This window comes from Perca fluviatilis, chromosome 13 (genome assembly GCF_010015445.1).
Source record: "Perca fluviatilis chromosome 13, GENO_Pfluv_1.0, whole genome shotgun sequence".
Taxonomy (NCBI): domain Eukaryota; kingdom Metazoa; phylum Chordata; class Actinopteri; order Perciformes; family Percidae; genus Perca; species Perca fluviatilis.
The window spans coordinates 391,513-409,800 of record NC_053124.1 but is presented as its reverse complement, the minus strand read 5'-3'; the positions used below and the strand labels follow the sequence as shown (position 1 = coordinate 409,800).

General features: G+C 41.2%; 1 protein-coding gene across 13 annotated transcripts in view; it reads left to right on the top strand.

The window, feature by feature from the left end:
* Positions 1-16,583, top strand: part of atat1 (alpha tubulin acetyltransferase 1) — a 35,525-nt gene extending 18,942 nt beyond the window's left edge. For 2 of the 13 annotated variants that reach the window (XM_039820585.1, XM_039820590.1), the window contains 5 exons: positions 2,351-2,425; positions 3,181-3,394; positions 8,323-8,408; positions 13,020-13,157; positions 15,524-16,583. In XM_039820585.1, the coding sequence (XP_039676519.1) occupies positions 2,351-2,425; positions 3,181-3,394; positions 8,323-8,408; positions 13,020-13,157; positions 15,524-15,827 (817 nt within the window). In that variant the 3' untranslated portion in view covers positions 15,828-16,583. Of the gene's footprint in view, positions 1-2,350; positions 2,426-3,180; positions 3,395-5,274; positions 6,420-7,149; positions 7,964-8,322; positions 8,409-13,019; positions 13,158-15,523 lie in introns of those variants that run through there. The other 11 variants (XM_039820596.1, XM_039820594.1, XR_005641246.1 and 8 more) reach the window with 10 other exon arrangements.
* The last annotated feature ends 1,705 nt before the right edge of the window (positions 16,584-18,288 follow it).

The following is an 18,288-nucleotide window of genomic DNA, read 5'->3' as shown; positions in this document are numbered from 1 at the left end:
TTGGCTGTGAAAAGAAGGAAATGGTTCTAACATTGTACTTTAGATGTGTGTGAATTTCCCACACCAGGAGTAATTTATATAGTTCTATTTTATAGCAATCAATTATCTATTCAAAAAATTTTCTATGTAAAATGTTCTATTAAAGAAAATAAATATTTGTCTGTGCTGTCAAGTGGTTAGAAAAAATGAAATCGGAATCGGCTAAAATCAGTATCGGCTGGCCTAACTCAAAAGAAAATCGGAATCGGCCTAGAAAGTTGTAATCGGTGCATCTCTATCAAATATTAAACCCAGAGAACCACAACCAGTAGACCACCTCAAGCCCGCACAGACCTGACTGACAGGAGAATACCTGCCTGTTTCCTGACCCTCCAATGTCTCAAATACCTCTTTCACACCAATCACCAGGGTCAGACCAGGGTTATCTGACCAGTGTTCAACCCTAATTTTCTCAACTCAAATCAAGTCAGTAAACATGGGTTGATCCCTGGTCATGACAATTCAGATAGGACCTGGGTAACAACCCAGGAGCGCAATGCAGAAAGAATTGGTGTCGCTCAGCACAAAGCTTTTTAGGAGCCCTCCAGAAAGGTCAGGTACATTCCCCATTTTGTAGTATAGACATCCAATCTGGCAAACCATTAATATGAAATTTAAATGCCACTCTAGCCATCTCACAAGCCCACTCCTGGATTGATGGCACCCCTTGATTCTTCCATCCCCTTAAAATAATCTGTCTGGCTATCAGTAAACTAGTCTGGACCCTTAGGTTTGACCCATTTGACCCATCTCCCAGAACAAATAATCTTGGGCTGAATAGAACCTGGGTCCCTGCAATCCAACATAGGTTGTTATTCAATTCAATTTTATTTATAGTATCAAATCATAACAATAGTTATCTCAAGGCACTTTACAGATAGAGTAGGTCTACACTCTATATGTTATTATTTATCCCAGTCCAACATTCCTGGACCTTATCACAGGACCATTTGTCTTACATTTCCAACAATGTGGTGTCTTTCAGACCAATTCGAAACAATCTGGAGGGAGTCCAATTGAAGCGATGCATAATGTTGAACTGAATGAGGCACACCCTGACATCGCGTCACATAGTTTTAATATTCCTACAGATTCTGTCCCATTCCTCATCAACCAGTGTACTACTTGGATCCCTTCCCCATGTATTTTTCTTGAGGGCTGTCCAGGCTCCACTGAGCGACATCATTTCTCCACCCCCCGGTTGTTAGCCCTGTTTTTTGCAATTCACATTGAAATCAACCCGCGTCGTACCCACCTCTTGACCTGGGTTGTGTAGCCGAGTCGGTCAATGCAGGTTAACCCTTTCAAATGCAAAGTCAACCCTGATTCAACCCTGGTTGAGCCCTCAGTGTGAAAGTGGTAGAAATGTCTGCCAGTTAAATGTGACGCTCAGTGGTTCCCAAAAGTTTTCACATCAAGGACCCCTAAACTAACACAAATCAGACCACAGACCCCCATTTGATAAGACTCTGTCTGTCTGCTTTTAGATGTTTTATTAGATAAAGCGTGAAAGCCATGACCAAATATTCACAAATTCTGTCATTATGTAACTTATGGATGGAATTATAGTGAAAAAAAAAAATCTTGAACCTGCACTTTCATTTGTCTCTTTGTAGCTTTGCTTATTTAAAGCTAATGTACCTGCACTTACTACTTGTTGTCTGGAGTTTGAACCAGCACAAAACGGGAAAAAGTGCCATTGATCCAGATTTTAGAAGTTCTTTCTAAAACAGAAAATAGGATAAACAGTATAGAAAATGTGTGATTTTAGTATGGGTTACTAGAAAGTAAAAGCTTGAAGTCCTGACATCACCTCAGTTGTTGTTCCATTAGCTTCTGTAACTCTACACAATTGAAAAGTATTTCTGAAAAAATGAAACTTGTTCCTTGGGTTTATTATTCAGATTCAAAAATGAAAGAGTAGTATAAAAGCAACAAAACAGTTGCTAATAGAATTATAAACCCCTATTGATTTGAACTAACTTACAGTAACAACGTAACTTTTGATTTCTCCTGTATCCATATTATCCACTCACTCTCTTCACAAATTTGTAGCTGTAATCTCTGCCTACACTGTTGGGCACTACCTGTCCTGCTGTTGTTACAGCTATTTCTAGTGATGATTGAGAGGGATTATTTTTTAATTAGTCTATATGTTGTTTTTTAGTAAAACCTTGCATATTATACCCAGTATTCCAGCCTTCACCACTTTAATTGTATTGTACTTGCAGAGGAAATGCTGTTAAAATGTAGCTTGTGAAGGACAGTATGTGTGTTTTTGGCCCTGCTCTGAGTGTGTTCTCCTCCACAGCGGCTCAGTTGAGAAAGGTTCCCCTAAAAAAGCCAGATGGAGAGATCAAACCCTACTCTTTAATGGCGAGGGAAGGTAAACAGTAATTTCTGTTGGCCAAGGACATAGACATTGTGACTATGGTTCGGTGTTTGAAAACTCTTTTGGACAAATCACAGTAATGTGCAAGCAACACATGGAAATGTATAAAAAACTAAAATATTCTGTTGTGTTTGTTTTTGTTGAGGGGATTAGCTACAATGAGATGGGAATTATGATGTATTATGTTTAGGCTTAGTTTCTCTGCCTCTGTTCCTATTATGCCATACAGATAAAAGAGTTTATTTATAACCATGCATTACAAAATCATGTCCTACAGGACAAGCTTTTGCAGATTAGCCTAATAATCAACTGTCAATCAATTAGATATGAAGGAAAACATTTAGATTAGTATTTACAGCCAGAGATGTTTGTGTCTCACAGACCCACACTCATGTTCAAATGTTGAAACTAAAAAACAAAAATCCAGTGTTTTTATAGTTTGGACCATATTAGGGACTAAAAATGAGAATATCTTGGCCTCTGCTGCTTCGGTTTCTGGCCTTCTAGATTGTAATCTGTCTCTTGGAAGTCCTCCAACTTTATAGCAGTGCACAATTAATTTGCTGGAGTACTCTTTTATACATACAAAACATCCCCTATGTACTTTTCATGTGTATACCAGTGCTCAGGTGGCCATTTAAAATAAGTCTTATTAGTTGTTAATAGTAACATTTGGCACTTTTCTCATCTCAAACAGTTATTTCAAGTGTGCATAGAAATACTTTATATAGAATACTTTTCCTGTCCAGTGGTACGTCAGGAAGAGCGGGCTCGTCCCTGGCCGTTTGCTCCTCCTCACTCCCCCCAGCGGTCGGTATCCTCCCAGTGCTCCCAGTCCCTCAGCGTGGAATCCTCCCCCAGCAGAACGCCCCCACGAGCCGCTCCAGCTTCCTCCCCTGGGAGCAACAGGGACCAGAGCCCACAGTCCCCTCTAATCGAGCGCTGCAGAATAAGACGCACCAGGTAAGAAACAACACACATCTAGTCCTTCTGACCACATTTACAGGTATTGAAATGTGATCTGTATCTGGATATGTCATCTTTAAAAGAAAAAGAAAAGTCTCATATAACTGCAGGATGGAAGTCTACATTTTACACTTTTTGATTGGATCTGTCAGTCAGTCAAGTGGAAATGGAATCTGTGGTGCCAACACTGAAGCAAAACACTGTTTTTGCAGGCAGATGTGTTGTCACTGCAGTTAATAATGTCACACATCCAGGGTAGTTCTATGTTATCCTTACTGACCGCCAGAGGCAGTGCTTAACACTCAATATCTTCCGTCTCGCACAGGTCGAGAATTTAAATATCAACAAAGTCACGTCTGGGTGCCCGGATAGCTCAGTTGGTAGAGCAGGCGCCCATATATATCAGTCCCTCCAGAAAAACGCGATTATGCGATCGCATAATTCAATGCATAATCAGCCAAAGTCCGCATATTCATGCGGGGGCCGCATTTTTTCAAATATGCCGCACTTTCGCCGCATAAATTGCCGATTTCCGCGCAAAATATGTGAATCTTGCATGATTTCATAATCTCCGCATTTTCGTTGCAAAAAAGTCACATATATCTTAGGAGAAAGTTGAAAAAAATTTTGCGTTTCCTTCACACAAGAGCAGCCATTTTCCCCTGTTGCCATGGGAACATTATGAAGTGACGTAATTACGCGACGTGAACATCATCGAAAAGCAGGTGTTGGAGGTTGAATTTGACAGTACAATTACTTTGAGTCTCTTAAGTTGGTATCCAATAAGAAAGCTATCTTAATATCTGATGTCTACTCAAATTTCTTTGTTTAAGTGCTCCTGCTGTCTATATTATTAACGATTTTTAAAAGTCTGTCTCTTTTGTATCTTTTATTTCCCTCTGTTTAGACTATTACTTTTTTTTTACTTTAATTTTATATTATTTGTATATATTTTTGTATCTTATTTGTTTACTTATTGCAATGATTGAATATCTGTAAAATATTTTTGGAAATTAAGTTTAAAAAAGCAGTGTGTTGGGGGAATCACTCTTTCTTCTCTTTTTCATCAAACCGCAGTTTTTGCAAGTTCCCGCAATTTTTGCAAGTTCCCGGAATTTCATCGCATAAAATTGCATAAATATCCCTCATATTCCATCGCATTTTTTAAGAAAACGTGCAGCATAATCAAGGATTTTTGCCCACAAAAATCACAAAAAAACGTTTTTCTGGAAGGACTGATAGAAAGGTTTACTCCTCGACGCAACGGGCCCAGGTTCGACTCCGCCCTGCAGCCCTTTGCTGCATGTCATTCCCCCCTCCCCTTTCATTTCTGGACTGGCGGGCGCTCATCACCAACTTCATCAATCAGTAGGATTGATTACGTTGATGTTGATACTGTGTCAGTGCAGTGAGTGTCCATCCTCGCTTCTCACTGTATGCATTGTTTCCTACTGTTTCAAGGTAGCAGGAGTGCTTTCGCTCAAGCCAATATATTGGTAACTTGTAACATTAGGCTTAGGAGAGCGTGTCCGTTCGGTGTTGGACTTATTGACAACGTAACATTACTGTGTCAGTGAAGAGAATGTCCCCGCTCCCCCCTCACTGTAGCATTGTACATTGGCCCACAGGTAGCCGAGTGCTCTCACTCAGGCTAACTTAGTGGGTCGCTAGAAGGAGCATGTGCTCAGTGTTAGCGAATAATATTATTAATATATTAAAATAAAATAAAAAGAGAAATAATACCCTGTTGCTTTTTTTCTGTCATCAGAGTGCTCTCGCTCAAAGTGACTTTAGGAATCGTCAATCTGTGGCATTTCTTTGGTGGCGCCTGATGATGTACTCATATGGCTGTAATGTCTGTATCTGCTCCTCTTTAGCTATAAGATGGCCACGACCTCTGCCCTCTTGTCTTTGCCACAATCCACCCATGGCTGCCTACCGACAGTCCTGGATCTGAGGGCACTCAATAAGTTTATAAAAGTGTTGCCATTCACCACTTTTTAACACAGGAGATGTTCTTCATGCTGTTGCCAGGGAAGAATGGTTCACCTGCGTCAAATTAATCTACTGTGCCTCACCACAGGCAGTTTCTCCATATTGGATATTGAATGGTATATATACTTTCAAGGCCCTCTTGGTCAGGATTTTCTGGCTCAAGCGTGGCTAGAAGGGCTGCTTTATGCCTTTCCACTGTTTTTTTCTGGTGGCCCCCTTCTAACCAGCCAGGACCTGGTTCTCGCTGCTGCATAGACTCTGCTGTGGTACGCCCTGGCGCCTCCCCGTCAGGAAGGAACAGTTGTCTCAGCTTGGGGGTTGGATTTGGCATCCCAGCCCTTGCCGCCTTCAGCTGTGGGTTTGGCTGCTGGAGGACCCAACCTGCTGATGACAGACTGTCGAGAATAATATTCTACATGCCAGAGCACCATCTACCTGTCTGCATCATTGGAATAGGTGCAAGCATATTTCAGAGTGGTATACAACTCGAAAAGAGGACTCGGTGCATTGCCCTGTGCCTACCATCCTTAAGTATCTGCAAACCCTCCTGGACGGTGGACGGTTAAGGTTGACAATAACACAGTCGGATGCCACAAGCTGGTGTCCCACTTCTTAAAAGTTGCTCTGAGATTGTGTCCCCCTAGCATCCCAAGGGTTCTTGTCTGTGGAAAGAAATCCTGTTTGAGGTGGAACTCTGGTGGCTCAGGTGTCACAGTGGTTGAATAAGGCATTCTTCTCTAAAGTGGTGGCACGCTCGCACCTCCAATCAGCCTATCCAACTGGCACAGTTTGAACCCCTATTATGAGATGGAAAGTAAGATATGAGACTGTTATGCCCAGTGCAGGCCCTGTGCAGTCTATGTGGAAACTGGAAACTTTTCGTCTGTGACGGTGGTCCTAAGAAAGGCTGTGCGCTTTCAAAGCAGTGCCTGTGCCACTGAACAATCCTATGTGTGAAATGCGACTGCCAGGTGTGTCTCCACGTCATGGGCAACCTTGAGAGGGGTGCCCTTGGAGGACATACTGTATGTGCTGCAGCCTGACGGGCATCGAGCACATTCTCAAGATATTACAAAGTGAATGTTGCAACCCCCTATCCATTGGGTGTTCTTCGGCCAAGTTCCTCTGCTGCATCCTAATGAGGTGGGACCTCAGGATTCCTTTTGGCTATGTTGTTGATATAAGTCATCCTGTGTTAAGCACTGCCTCTGGCTGTCAGTAGGGATGAAATAGAACGAAAGTTACAAATCTAACTATGCTTTTATGAATCCTGGATGACTGCCATGAGGATGAGTTCTCAGTCAGTGATGGTATAGGCCTCCTGGTTGCCATAAGTCAGTGTACCTCAGATACTGAGTCACACCATGTGCTTTAAACCAGATATACCTGCTTGCATGTTTTCTTATTTATTTATGTTAAAATGCTAAATGTATTATTTTTAATACCAGTTGTAAATTTGGAAAGTGTTGTGCATAGAAGCCAGAGTGATACCTTACATTATGCAGAAGGCTGCTGTCAGTGCCAGGTTTGCTCAGCTTGGCAGAGGGATGCAACATTCCTCTCATTAGTCATTTATTGTGTCCAGCACAAAGAGGCAGCCCTCACTCTCTCCTATGTTTTTGTTCGTCCATTCTAAACAATCTTTTTCTCTCTCTTTCTCTTCCCCTTCATTTTTTTGTTTTCCCATTCCACCCCATTTATCCACTTTTACCCGTTTGATGTACTCTGTCTTCTCTGAATACTCCATACTTTAATAGTTCCCTTAATAGATCTCATCTGGGCTTCCATTGACCAGCCTCCGACTGGCACTGTTGCCTCTTACATTTAAAGGAATGGCTGTTTTGACTTGATAGTCTATTTATGTGACATGGAGTGTGTTAACATGCACACTAGTATTTTCGTTTTGAGTCTTATTCTATTGTTATCAGGGATATGGCATTTAAATGGAGCATGAAAAACCAGGTTATTCCTATACATGATCCTAACAGTATCCCTGTTTCTGATCATGTGCCTGCAGTTGGTCTTGATTTTTTACCATCTTAGCCACTGTGTCTAACAACAAAGAATATCCCAAAACCTTAACATAACCAGGATACTCCAAAAACTCGGTCATAATCAAAATACTAATGTGCATGTAAACACACTTACAGAGAAGGGGAAGGGGAGAAGGGGAGTGTTAGAATATTTGACTGAAATAAGGAGAAAACGACAGGCTCCTTTAGGTCTTTTTTAAACCCAGTTGAGGTGAACATGATGGCTCTGTCTTACCTGCTTGCCTTTTTGTAGAACCCATTAAACTAAATGTCACAAAATTCCACGTGAGATCGGCTTTTGTCATATTTGTCAACTGTTAACAGACCATAGTTGATCTGTGATTTGTACAGACATGTTCTGAATAAATAACAGTGTTAATAGGATAAAACAATTCAGACAAATTTTTCCAATACTTTACATTTTCGTTACATAAAGAAAGAAAATGCCAGTAAAAGGTACTGTTGTTGGTGTACGTATCTTAGTTGACAGTGATGCATGGGCAAAAGTGTTCTTTAAGTAATAAATGAAAAGCAGATATATTTGGCTACCTTTGTTCTTTCGCTGACCCATAATTAGCATAAGACAAAACAGAGTGAGTGGTATAAAATAAGGCTGCACCTTCTATTCCAAATATTATTTCCATTCTGTGATTTTTCATTTTTTATGAGTTTGAATTTATTGATACACAATGTTTTCCCTCATTTATGTTATATTTTGGTTTTACTCAGTTTTGTAATGATGTCTATTTTTCTTTTGTTCCCCTTTTTTTCTAACTGTCCTTTAAATTTGAACTTCCATCCCCTCTTGTACTACTTCCCTCTCTCTTTTTTACCCTGCTCTGTATGGTTATGGATTTATTTCCATCCTGCTTGTTGGCTGTTACATTTCCCTGGTAGCCAACAGGGTCTAGTTGCCAGATACAGCCTGTACAGCCGGCACATGGACAGCAGAGCTGTTGGACTGCTGGACAGACCATTGCCAGGTAAGGATTGATCAAGCAATTAATTATTTGCCTAACATATTAAATACAATTTCAGTAAAATGTAATCTGTAATTTTCTTCAATTTATGCATTAAAAACAGTAATAATATTAAATATACAGTATGTGTGTATGATGCGGGGTTGTGGGGGGGAGCAGATGTAGTTCTTGACCAGTTCAAACATTTCATCACTAGTGAGTGCCACTGGGCGGTAGTCATTCAGGCAGGCTGGTCTTGTTTTCATGGGCACAGGAATGATGGTGGACTTCTTGAAGGATGAGCTGAGCCAGTGACAGGTTGACTATCATTGTGAACAGCAGCGATCGCTGCGGTTGGCAACGGTGAAACCAGCTGCAATGAGAAGTTAATGGACAATTGCGTACCTTCAATATACATCCACTAAAAGTGCTTGTTTTACCTCTGACAGGCTCAGATTATTTTTCTTTGTGTCTGACAACATTATGGAAAGGATCCCTACAGAGATAGACTTTTTTTGATAAAGAGTAAGATCCTTTTTTGTAAATTGCTATCGCCAAACTTACTTGACTAAATAAACAGTAATTTTATCGTAAATTCCACTTAGTTCAAAGTGGACAGAAACTAAATAAAACTATCAAAAGCCATCTTGGTTCATCTTTCCACTGTGTCAACAGTCACCACTCTGGTTTGGTTGAAATAAACACATTATTTACTGATTAACATGTAGAAATGCTGGCTCTATACTAGGGATGCACTGATCCGACTTTTTCAGTCCCGATACCGATGCCAGGGCTTTGTGTATCTGTCGATACCCGATACCGTTGCTGAATTAATAATAAACTGTATACCTTCCACCTTATACCTTCCTTCCACCATGTGGGAGATACTAAAGGCACCAGACCTTCCTAACTAAACATTACTTTCCTAACTAAGACAAAATAACATAGATGTAATGTATTGAATTCTTATTTATTTTTTATTTAAAAAGCAATTGTGCATTCAAATCGAAAGTATAATAACTTCTTAAAATAAATTTAAATAAATAACAATAATGGGCCTTCAATAATGGGCCACCTTTATATAGGTTTATAATGGCTTATTCTACTGTCAGGAGTACATAGAATATCACAAAAACATGTTAATGTCATCATGTTTACTAAAAGCTTTTATTACAAAGGGTTTGGCTTCACGACATTATACAATAACTTTATATGAAGGAGAATCCATCAAACAGTTACAGAAATTAAACTATTTTTATTGTGCAAACTGCAAAGTAGTAAAATAAACTCAAATCGAATGAATAGCCTACACATACAAACAACTTTAACATTGTTTCCCTTTCAAAACTAAATAGTTGTAAGCTAGCCAGTTGTATAAACACTGCCTTGTCCACAGGTAAGTTAGGTTGTTGTAGTGTGGTTGTAGTGGGGGACTGAACGGAGCTCCGCTGTCAGCCTCCTTCGCTGTTTGAATAACGTTAGTAGGTTGGCGGACGTATTTCAGCGAGGCAAGACATCTTAAATCCAGAGTTTTAATCATTTCTCTGAACCCGTCTCTCTCAACGGCCTGTAGCGGGACCGGAGGTGGATTGCGTTCATAATGTTGCGCCGCTGCATGCTTGAAGTGACAGGTCTTTAACGTTAGCACAATAACGTTAGAGCGACGGGCAACAACAGTGGCTAAATTATGTCCGATTTTTTTGAAACAAAAAACTTGGGAACAACAGACAGCTCCTCTCTTGCGCACACGTTGTTCTGGTGTATCTCCGGTCTTTCTTCATCCTCTAACTAACTCTCTTCTCGGTTCTTGAATGTGCAGTACCGACCGGAGTCTGTCCCAGCTTACCAAACTGTTATGCTACCTGGCTAGCTAGCTAGGCTAGCAGCTATAATGTTACTCAGCATGCCGTTGGGCAGTGTAGCTATATTTGTAAATATAAAATGATTAGTGTTAGAAACTGGTTAAGTCACAAATTGTTATATGCTATGGTGTTGATACTATAAATAAAATTGAATTGAATTGTTTTATCCTTTTAAGAGAGTTAGTTGTGGGTTATTAATTGTTGTGTTATAAAGTTACTACCATGAGTCAGAAGGGTACGCAGTTAACAGGGGTCCCGGTGCTGCGATGGCTATTTTTTCAATATCGGGGCGATATCCGATCCTAATATCGGTGCACCCCTACTCTATACGCGCTAAAAGCTTGTTAAGTTTATTTAAATGTGGTCTGATGGGTTAAGCGATAGCAGTTTCGGAGCTGTTTCTGGTAAAAAAATAAATAAATAAATAAAAGGTCTATCTCTGTAGGGATCCTTTCCATAATGTTGTCACACACTTAGAATATTAATATGAGTCTGTCAGTGGCAAAAACAGAACTTTTAGTGGGCAACATTGACAGTAAACATTCGTCCTGTAGGGTTACATTGCAGCCCTGTTTGTGCCTGCCAGTTACAGCGTTCAGTGGTCCAATATTGGACCAATTTCAAAGATTTTTGTTGCATGGTCCAGGTTAAAAAAAAGCTGTTTTTGCTTGTTGGATGTTTAGTGTTTAGCTCACTTGCTGCTGATGTGGATGTTAATGGCAGTTAAAGACCTTGTTAGACTCACACATGGAAGTAAAGACACATTGAAAAGGATACTTGATATCTTTGTTATACTGGTAATCATGGTTTAATATTACATGGTCAAATTGCAAAATGGGCCTTTCCATGCTCTATTTCCATACCCACATTAAAACCAACCACATAATAATTGTAATTATTTGGTATAGAACAGGTCCAAATGAAATATTTGTTGTACTTGTGTGAAGATACCAAAGAGTCCTGCACACTGTTGAACACCTGTACACACTTCATTACGACAGCCGTGGCTGGTCATTATGTTTCTGGGTTGTCCGTACGTCCATCCATCCCATTCTTATAAACGCAATATCTCAGGACCCCCATGGAGGGAATCTCTTCAAGTTTGGCACAAATGTTGACTTGGACTCAAGGATGAACTGATTATTGGTGGTCAAAGGTCAAGGTCACTGTGACCTTACAAAACGCATTTTTGTAGCTTAAAATTACTACGCTAATTATGACAACTTTTCAAACAAATGTATATAGGTATAGTAAGTGATGTTAATCCAATACACTTTTTGTGTGTGGCTACATTTCAATATATTGCAAAGACGGATTGATAGAGAAGGTTTGGGTCCACCAAAGATATTGTATTACTACTATACCTTTAACTTAAGGCATCTGGCCCACTGGTACTTTTGCCCCATTATTGCCCTTACAAAGCCTGTCTGTCAAACTGCTGGTGAAGCCATTTGATAATCTCTCACTTAAATATCGTTTGGACCAAAGTGGCCCGGCTGTTTGAACTGGATCCATATCTAAATATCTCATAAAGTATTCGGCAAAATCCAAAGTTATGTATTGTTAGATCTGCCCTTTTTTGGAGGGATTGGTTGGAAAAGGGAATTGTCACACTGGGGGATCTGTATCTCGGTGGCATATTGAAATCCTTTGAGGATGTGGTACAGCAATTTGGAATCCCTATGTCTAAACTTTTTAGATATTTGCAACTTCACCATCTGTTAGTGACGATATTTGGATCCAGTTCCTCAGCCCTGAAGGCACCAGAATGTTTAGATAAGGTGTTAGTGAAATATGGAAAAGGTAATGAAGCTTCTGGGTATTATTCTATGCTTCTGCTGAACCTGGGGGTGGAGCCTGGACAGCCCTCAAAAAGACATGGGAAAGGGATATGAGTATTACACTGGATGATGAGGAGTGGGACAGAATCTGTAGGACTATTAACACTATGTCACGGGATGTCAGGGTGTGCCTCATGAAGTTCAAGATTATGCATCGCTTTTATTGGACTCCCTCCCTTCTTTAGACTTTTTATAAAAGACACACCAAATTGTTGGAAATGTAAGACAGAGGACGGTCAATTACTTCATGTCCTATGGTCCTGTGATAAGGTCCAGGAGTTTTGGACCAGGATACATGATAACCTATGTCAGATTGCAGGGACCCAGGTTTCATTCAACCCAAGATGATTTGTTCTGTCAGATGGGTCAATCCTAAACGGGATGGATAAACACATAATAAGCTGGGTCCAGCCTAGTTTAATGATAGCCAGACAGATTCTTTTAAGAGGATGGAAGAATGAAGGGGTGCCGTTAATCCAGGAGTTGGCTTCCTCGGTGGGGAGGGGATAGGTTCATGTTGTAAAGTGTATGTTTTGTATGTTGTTTTAAAAAAACAAATCAAAATCGTTAGTATAAAAAAGAAAAGGTCAGAGGTCAACTTCACTGTGACATAATGTTCTGCAAAAACACTTTCTGGCCATTCTTCAACACCATACTCTGGAGCAGAAGGGGAGACATTTGGTCTGAAACTAAATTGGTGATATTCTTGGGAAAACTGTGGTGATTGTATCGATCCTATGTGCTGCCAGGGCAAAGATGTGTGTCTGCAGTCATTCGACAAAAAACTGAGGTTTCATGTTTTTGCTTGAGTGTTTACTACCATACACATTATTTTATATCTATTTAATGAGCTTTCGTAATCAGATATATCTTGCTATTAATCTGGGTTTCAGCAGAAACATTTTACCAAGGTGAACATGTTTTTTTCATAGAAAGAAGAGCCCTGCTCTCCTTCCTCATGTGGTAGTACCTTGTGCCTCCTCAGGTCTGAGACCAGTGGGGGATCAGCCACACGCACTGGGATACACAGACACACACAGGTTGGCCAGTAGTCACAGACCACAAAGCAGGTATTTACACTACTGCACCAGACACTTGGACATTTAACTGTTGATTTTCAGGGAAGTAACAAGAATGAAAGAAGACAATGAGGAGGTTTAGTAACTCCCCCTCTGTGCAGACATATGTAGCTAAAACGCATCATACTGTGGGAAAAGGAGCCTGAACAAACAGCCAATGCTGTCTTTTGTCTGGTGAGGCCAAACACTTGAAGCTGAAATTATATTGAAGTATCTGTGCAGAAACATGTGAATGTTACCGTGGGTCTCCATAGAAAAGTGGTTGTGGGTAAATGTAGGTTGTAGACAGAAGACAGAAGAAACTCTTTGTGTGAAATAATGTAATTTAATCGTAAGCATGTTTTATCGTGCTCACATGATATGACATAATACTGACGCCATACTTGCGTAGGAGGTGGCGCACACACCTTCAGTACAAGTGTGAAAGAATCAGCCATATGAATGTTTCTGATTGACAGCTGTGCACGTTCAGTTATGTCCAGCCTGGATAAGCATGTTCCAGTCTACACATGACAAGAGTTCATGTTTTTATTACAAGCAACCAACAAATAAGGCAGCATGTAGACTGTTTTAAACCTCTCATGCCAGAATCCGACTACATGAGATCAGCTCAATAATGGCCCGAAGCAACAGATGTGGGGCATCTTCCACGACACTTGCTTCTTTTCTAACCTCTTCTGTCTCATAGTGGAAGACAACACCCCCAAAATAGACCAGCAGCAGTGTAGACATCAGCCCCTGAACTTATCTAATGAACTAACGCCTTGTCCTGCACCTTAGGTTGTTGAATGAGCCACAAAACTAACATTCACCACATACATAAATGTACCTGCAAGTACCACTTTGGTCTGTTTAGATACTGGTGTGGTCCTTAATTTTACTAATACCACTAACAACACACTGTCTGCCTAGGACATGTAGGCTACAGCAGTGATTCCCAACCAGGGGTTATTTCATCCCAGGGGGTTCTTCTGCAGTTGCCAGGGGGTTTGCGGAAAGATCATAGAGAAGATCAAATAATTCGAAAAATAGAAATTATGATTTGATTGGAAGAATATATTCACATATTAACATGAAGTCAACTGTAACACCTGAACACCCAAGTGTGTGAAAACTAGTTAGCAAGTGAGCACAGTTTAGCCACAAGTAATGACTAGACAGTTCAAATGATTAGCTGTAATCACAAGTAATGGAGAAACTGTTAACTAAATGAAATAGTTAGCTAAAAGTAATGGCTTAAAGTAACGTTAATCGATAAATGGTTCAAACATTGTTGCAATGTCTTTTGTAGGTTTATTGCAACGAAGCTGCGGGAGACAGAAAAAGTTGCAGGTTTTTTTGTATAGTTCTTTAAAAATAAAAAGGAAACTTGTTTCGGAGAGAATAAAACTACTCTGGGCTGAGTGTTCCTAGTAACCTTACCAAAAAGGCTCAGGATGCTAGCCTGGGTAAACCCTGACCAACTTCCAGCAAATTTGAGATTAGCTCTGCAAGTCAGTCTGGCCAAGAACCCATTCAAACCCATTTCCAATGTCCCCAAAATCGAGGCACCAATCCCAACCGCTGAGGCGGGCTCTACACCAATCCCAACCGCTGAGGCGGGCTTTACGCGATGAAGATAGCGCAGCGACGGCGAGCAGCTTCTTGTTTACATTCAATATACGGAAGCGCAGCATCACCCGGATCGTTGGTCTGATTGGTTGAAGGACTATCCAATGCGCCCTCAATTTAGGTCATCGTGTCGTCTCATCTCCGTTTTTTCCTGCCTCCACCGTGTGTGTGTGTCTGTCTGTCTGCGCGCGCGTGTGTGCGTCAGTCGGGGGGGGGAACTGAGCACTAGAGAGCTGACAGGATTGAAACAGCAGCAGCTTTCAGCGACTTTAGAGTGAAAAATGTTTACAGCGTACATTGATGTTAAAATGTTGGCAGGACGGTCTGAAAAGTTTTGCACGGTCTTTCGCTGTATGTTTTGTGAGATATTCGAGTCACACACGTCTCGTCTTCATATCAGAAACAATGAATTTGGCGACGTACGTGTTAGGTCAGCCTGTTCTCACTCCCGCTTGGTCAGTGGCTCTCAGAGTCACATACTGACGTAACGTCTGGCACATGGGACTGCTGGGATTGGTTGAAGTCACGGGAAACTCCGGATATTGGTCAAATTTGCGGAAAAGTTGGGATGATTGGTCAAAATTGCAAGTCGCACCAAATGTTGTTGGGTGTTGAGTTGCTTTCTGCAGTGTGTTTCAGTCACATTTGTCTGCACATAGGGTTAATATGCAATACATTTTTATGTCAACTTTTAGCCAACATGTTTGCCCTCTACTGACCCTGTACTGTCACCCCTCTTCACCAAGGTCCCAGCCTCTCACACTTCCACCTCTGTTTGCATCCAAGGATGGCCTCTGCAGCAAGAGGTCCTCAGACAGCAGAGAGACACCCCTGGGTTCAGATGCTGAAGCCTGTGGTGCTGAAGAGGAGAAGAGGGTGTTGGACAGTGGACAGCCTCCAGCACGAGGCACGTTGGTCAGCCAGGGACACGTGTCGGAGAAGGAGAGCGACAGAAACAGACGAGGCTGGTCGTGGACTGTAGGGGAGAACTGCTACACCGCCCAGTGGGTGAAGAAGAAGCAAGATAGCAGGAGCACCCGGCCCTGGTGATCAGGAACTAGTTGTCATCAAAGTTTAGACATTATTTAGTTGTTGCTAAAAATGGAAATCTGTGTTGAATTCTGGAACCATTCAATGCTTTCAGAACACAAACATGTGCCAAGGCAGGAATTCTTTTTGTGTGTGTGTGTGTGTGTGTGTGTGTGTGTGTGTGTGTGTGTGTGTGTGTGTGTGTGTGTGTGTGTGTGTGTGTGTGTGTGTGTGTGTGTGTGTGTGTGTGTGTGTGTGTGTGTGTTGATGGGAGGTCTAATTTAAAAACTTCACTTTAACTAGTTGACCTAACTGGTGCCAGGAACCAAATATCAAGGTGTTTCACGACAAGAGCCATCAGACACCAATATCTGTACCCAATGGAAAACATTGGTTTAAAGGTGTATTAAGGCAGCAGTATTGAGGTCAAATAGATAAAACTAAAGTTGCAACCAATTCAGTTGTGCTAATTTACAGATATAGCCATCTATAATTCCTCATGCCTCCGTGCTGGGGCTCAGGCAGGACTGTGACTGGTCCCCGGTGGGACCATGTTCTGACATTGGCTCAAATTAAATCCCCCACTGATGAAGTAGTGAACGCGGGGCCGACTTGGAAATCAGTTGCAATGGTTTATCTATCCACGAGAGGGAGCAGTGATTATGGACATGAAGGATTTTACCCATAGACTGTAAAAATAATGGACGAAGCTTCCGGACCTGAAAAGTGAAGCCAATGCTGAAGCTCCTTAAAGCTGTATTCTATCTGATTTCCAGCAGGGGGCGACTCCACTGGCTCCAAGAAGAAGTCTGTTTCTATAGAACTCTATGAAAAAATGAGCCTACTTCTCTCTTGATTTATTACCTCAGTAAACATTTTCATAATGAGTTTATGGTCTCAATCTCTAGTTTCAAGTCTTCTTCAGTACAGCATGATGTTCATTTAGTAAATGATGGTCCAATTTATTCTAAAATAGACGATAAAGCAGGGGATGCTTTAGGACCTGTAAATCAGAACAGAGGTAGCAATGCTAACCATGCTAACACTGGGGACATGAAAATAAACCTCAACTTTTTTTTGGCTGTAGGCTCCGTGTTTTCATCTCAAACTTTGACCCTCTCACTGTGGGTTTTCACTTCAGCAAAGTTAACTGGAACATTTTGGTCGCCAAAAAAAAAAGTCTTATGTTCAGTGTTCTGCCAACCAAGCTAGCTAGCTACTGTTAGCATTAGCTGGTAACTAAAGGGAAGGTTTGCCAATTTTCTGTTCTGCCAGACATGCAGATAAATGTCTCCAGTCCCCGGAGGCCTGCATTGACCCGCTGCTAAATCTACACCGGATGATTTGCTTGTGGGAGTGGAAATGAGGCTTGTGCTGGGTGATACAGCTTTAACAGGCTGTGCATGCTCCTACAGACACCAATACCGTTTTTGGCAGATGATCCCTTTTTGGCACTACACTGGGCTCCTCGCTTTCCCCGCCCGGGCCACACCACCTACCAAATGCGTTACATGAATGTGTGACAGCTACAAGAAAAAAATTAAGCAACACGCCAAATCTCTGGGGCCTTCTGTAAGTTATTTTGGTGTACAATGGTTCTGGAGAAAGCTGCAAGCAGCAATACAGGAGGCCAAGCAATCGGCCTGTTCCAAACATTTTAAACGACCACTGCACTAGTCATTTATACACCTGGGCCCCAGGGTCTGCCCTCTGGCAGGCTCATTAAATAAGGCCTGCCCTGTTGATGCTTGACAACTGATCCAAATGACTTGCTGTGACCATGACACTTCCAAAAAAAGGCGGATGAACAATCACAAGAACTTTACACAGTGATTAGTCAGGTGTGAAAGTAGGCAGGGTTTTAACTTCCCTCTTCATTCTTTACACAGATACAGTCAGTGTTGTGCTCAAGACGTTCAACACCACTTTTTGAAGGTCAGGTCTCACAGTCAATCATTCATTTTCACATTTTCACCACAGTCTCGGATGAAGAGGATGTATTTGTTTCAAGACCGGACAAGATCACAACGCAGGGATATCACTAAACTGTCTGTGTATCGTCTTTATGTGTTGATATCATTACTGTGATTGGAGATAAAACTTCATGCTTCAAATGCAACCAATAACTTTTCAGACTCATTACTAGTTTTAAATGTGTTACCCCTTTTCTCCCCCCCCTAACACACACTCCTAAAGTGATTGTAGGTGACAGGAGAAGCTCTGGCTGTCCCGGAGATGTCAGCCAAATCCTCGGTCATACCATTTTAATAATTACATTTTATTTATTATATTTTTTTAAAGAGTTTATTTGCAAAACGGCTAAAAGAAAACGCACAGCAGTGTATAAATTCTGCAATGTAATGCTAACCGATACAGCTGGGACCACCTAAAAATTGTATCTGCACTAAGTAAGGAAGCATAAAGAAAGGTAAGCTAAGTGTAAGAGACGCTAACGTTATCAATCTGCTTCTGTACCAAAACT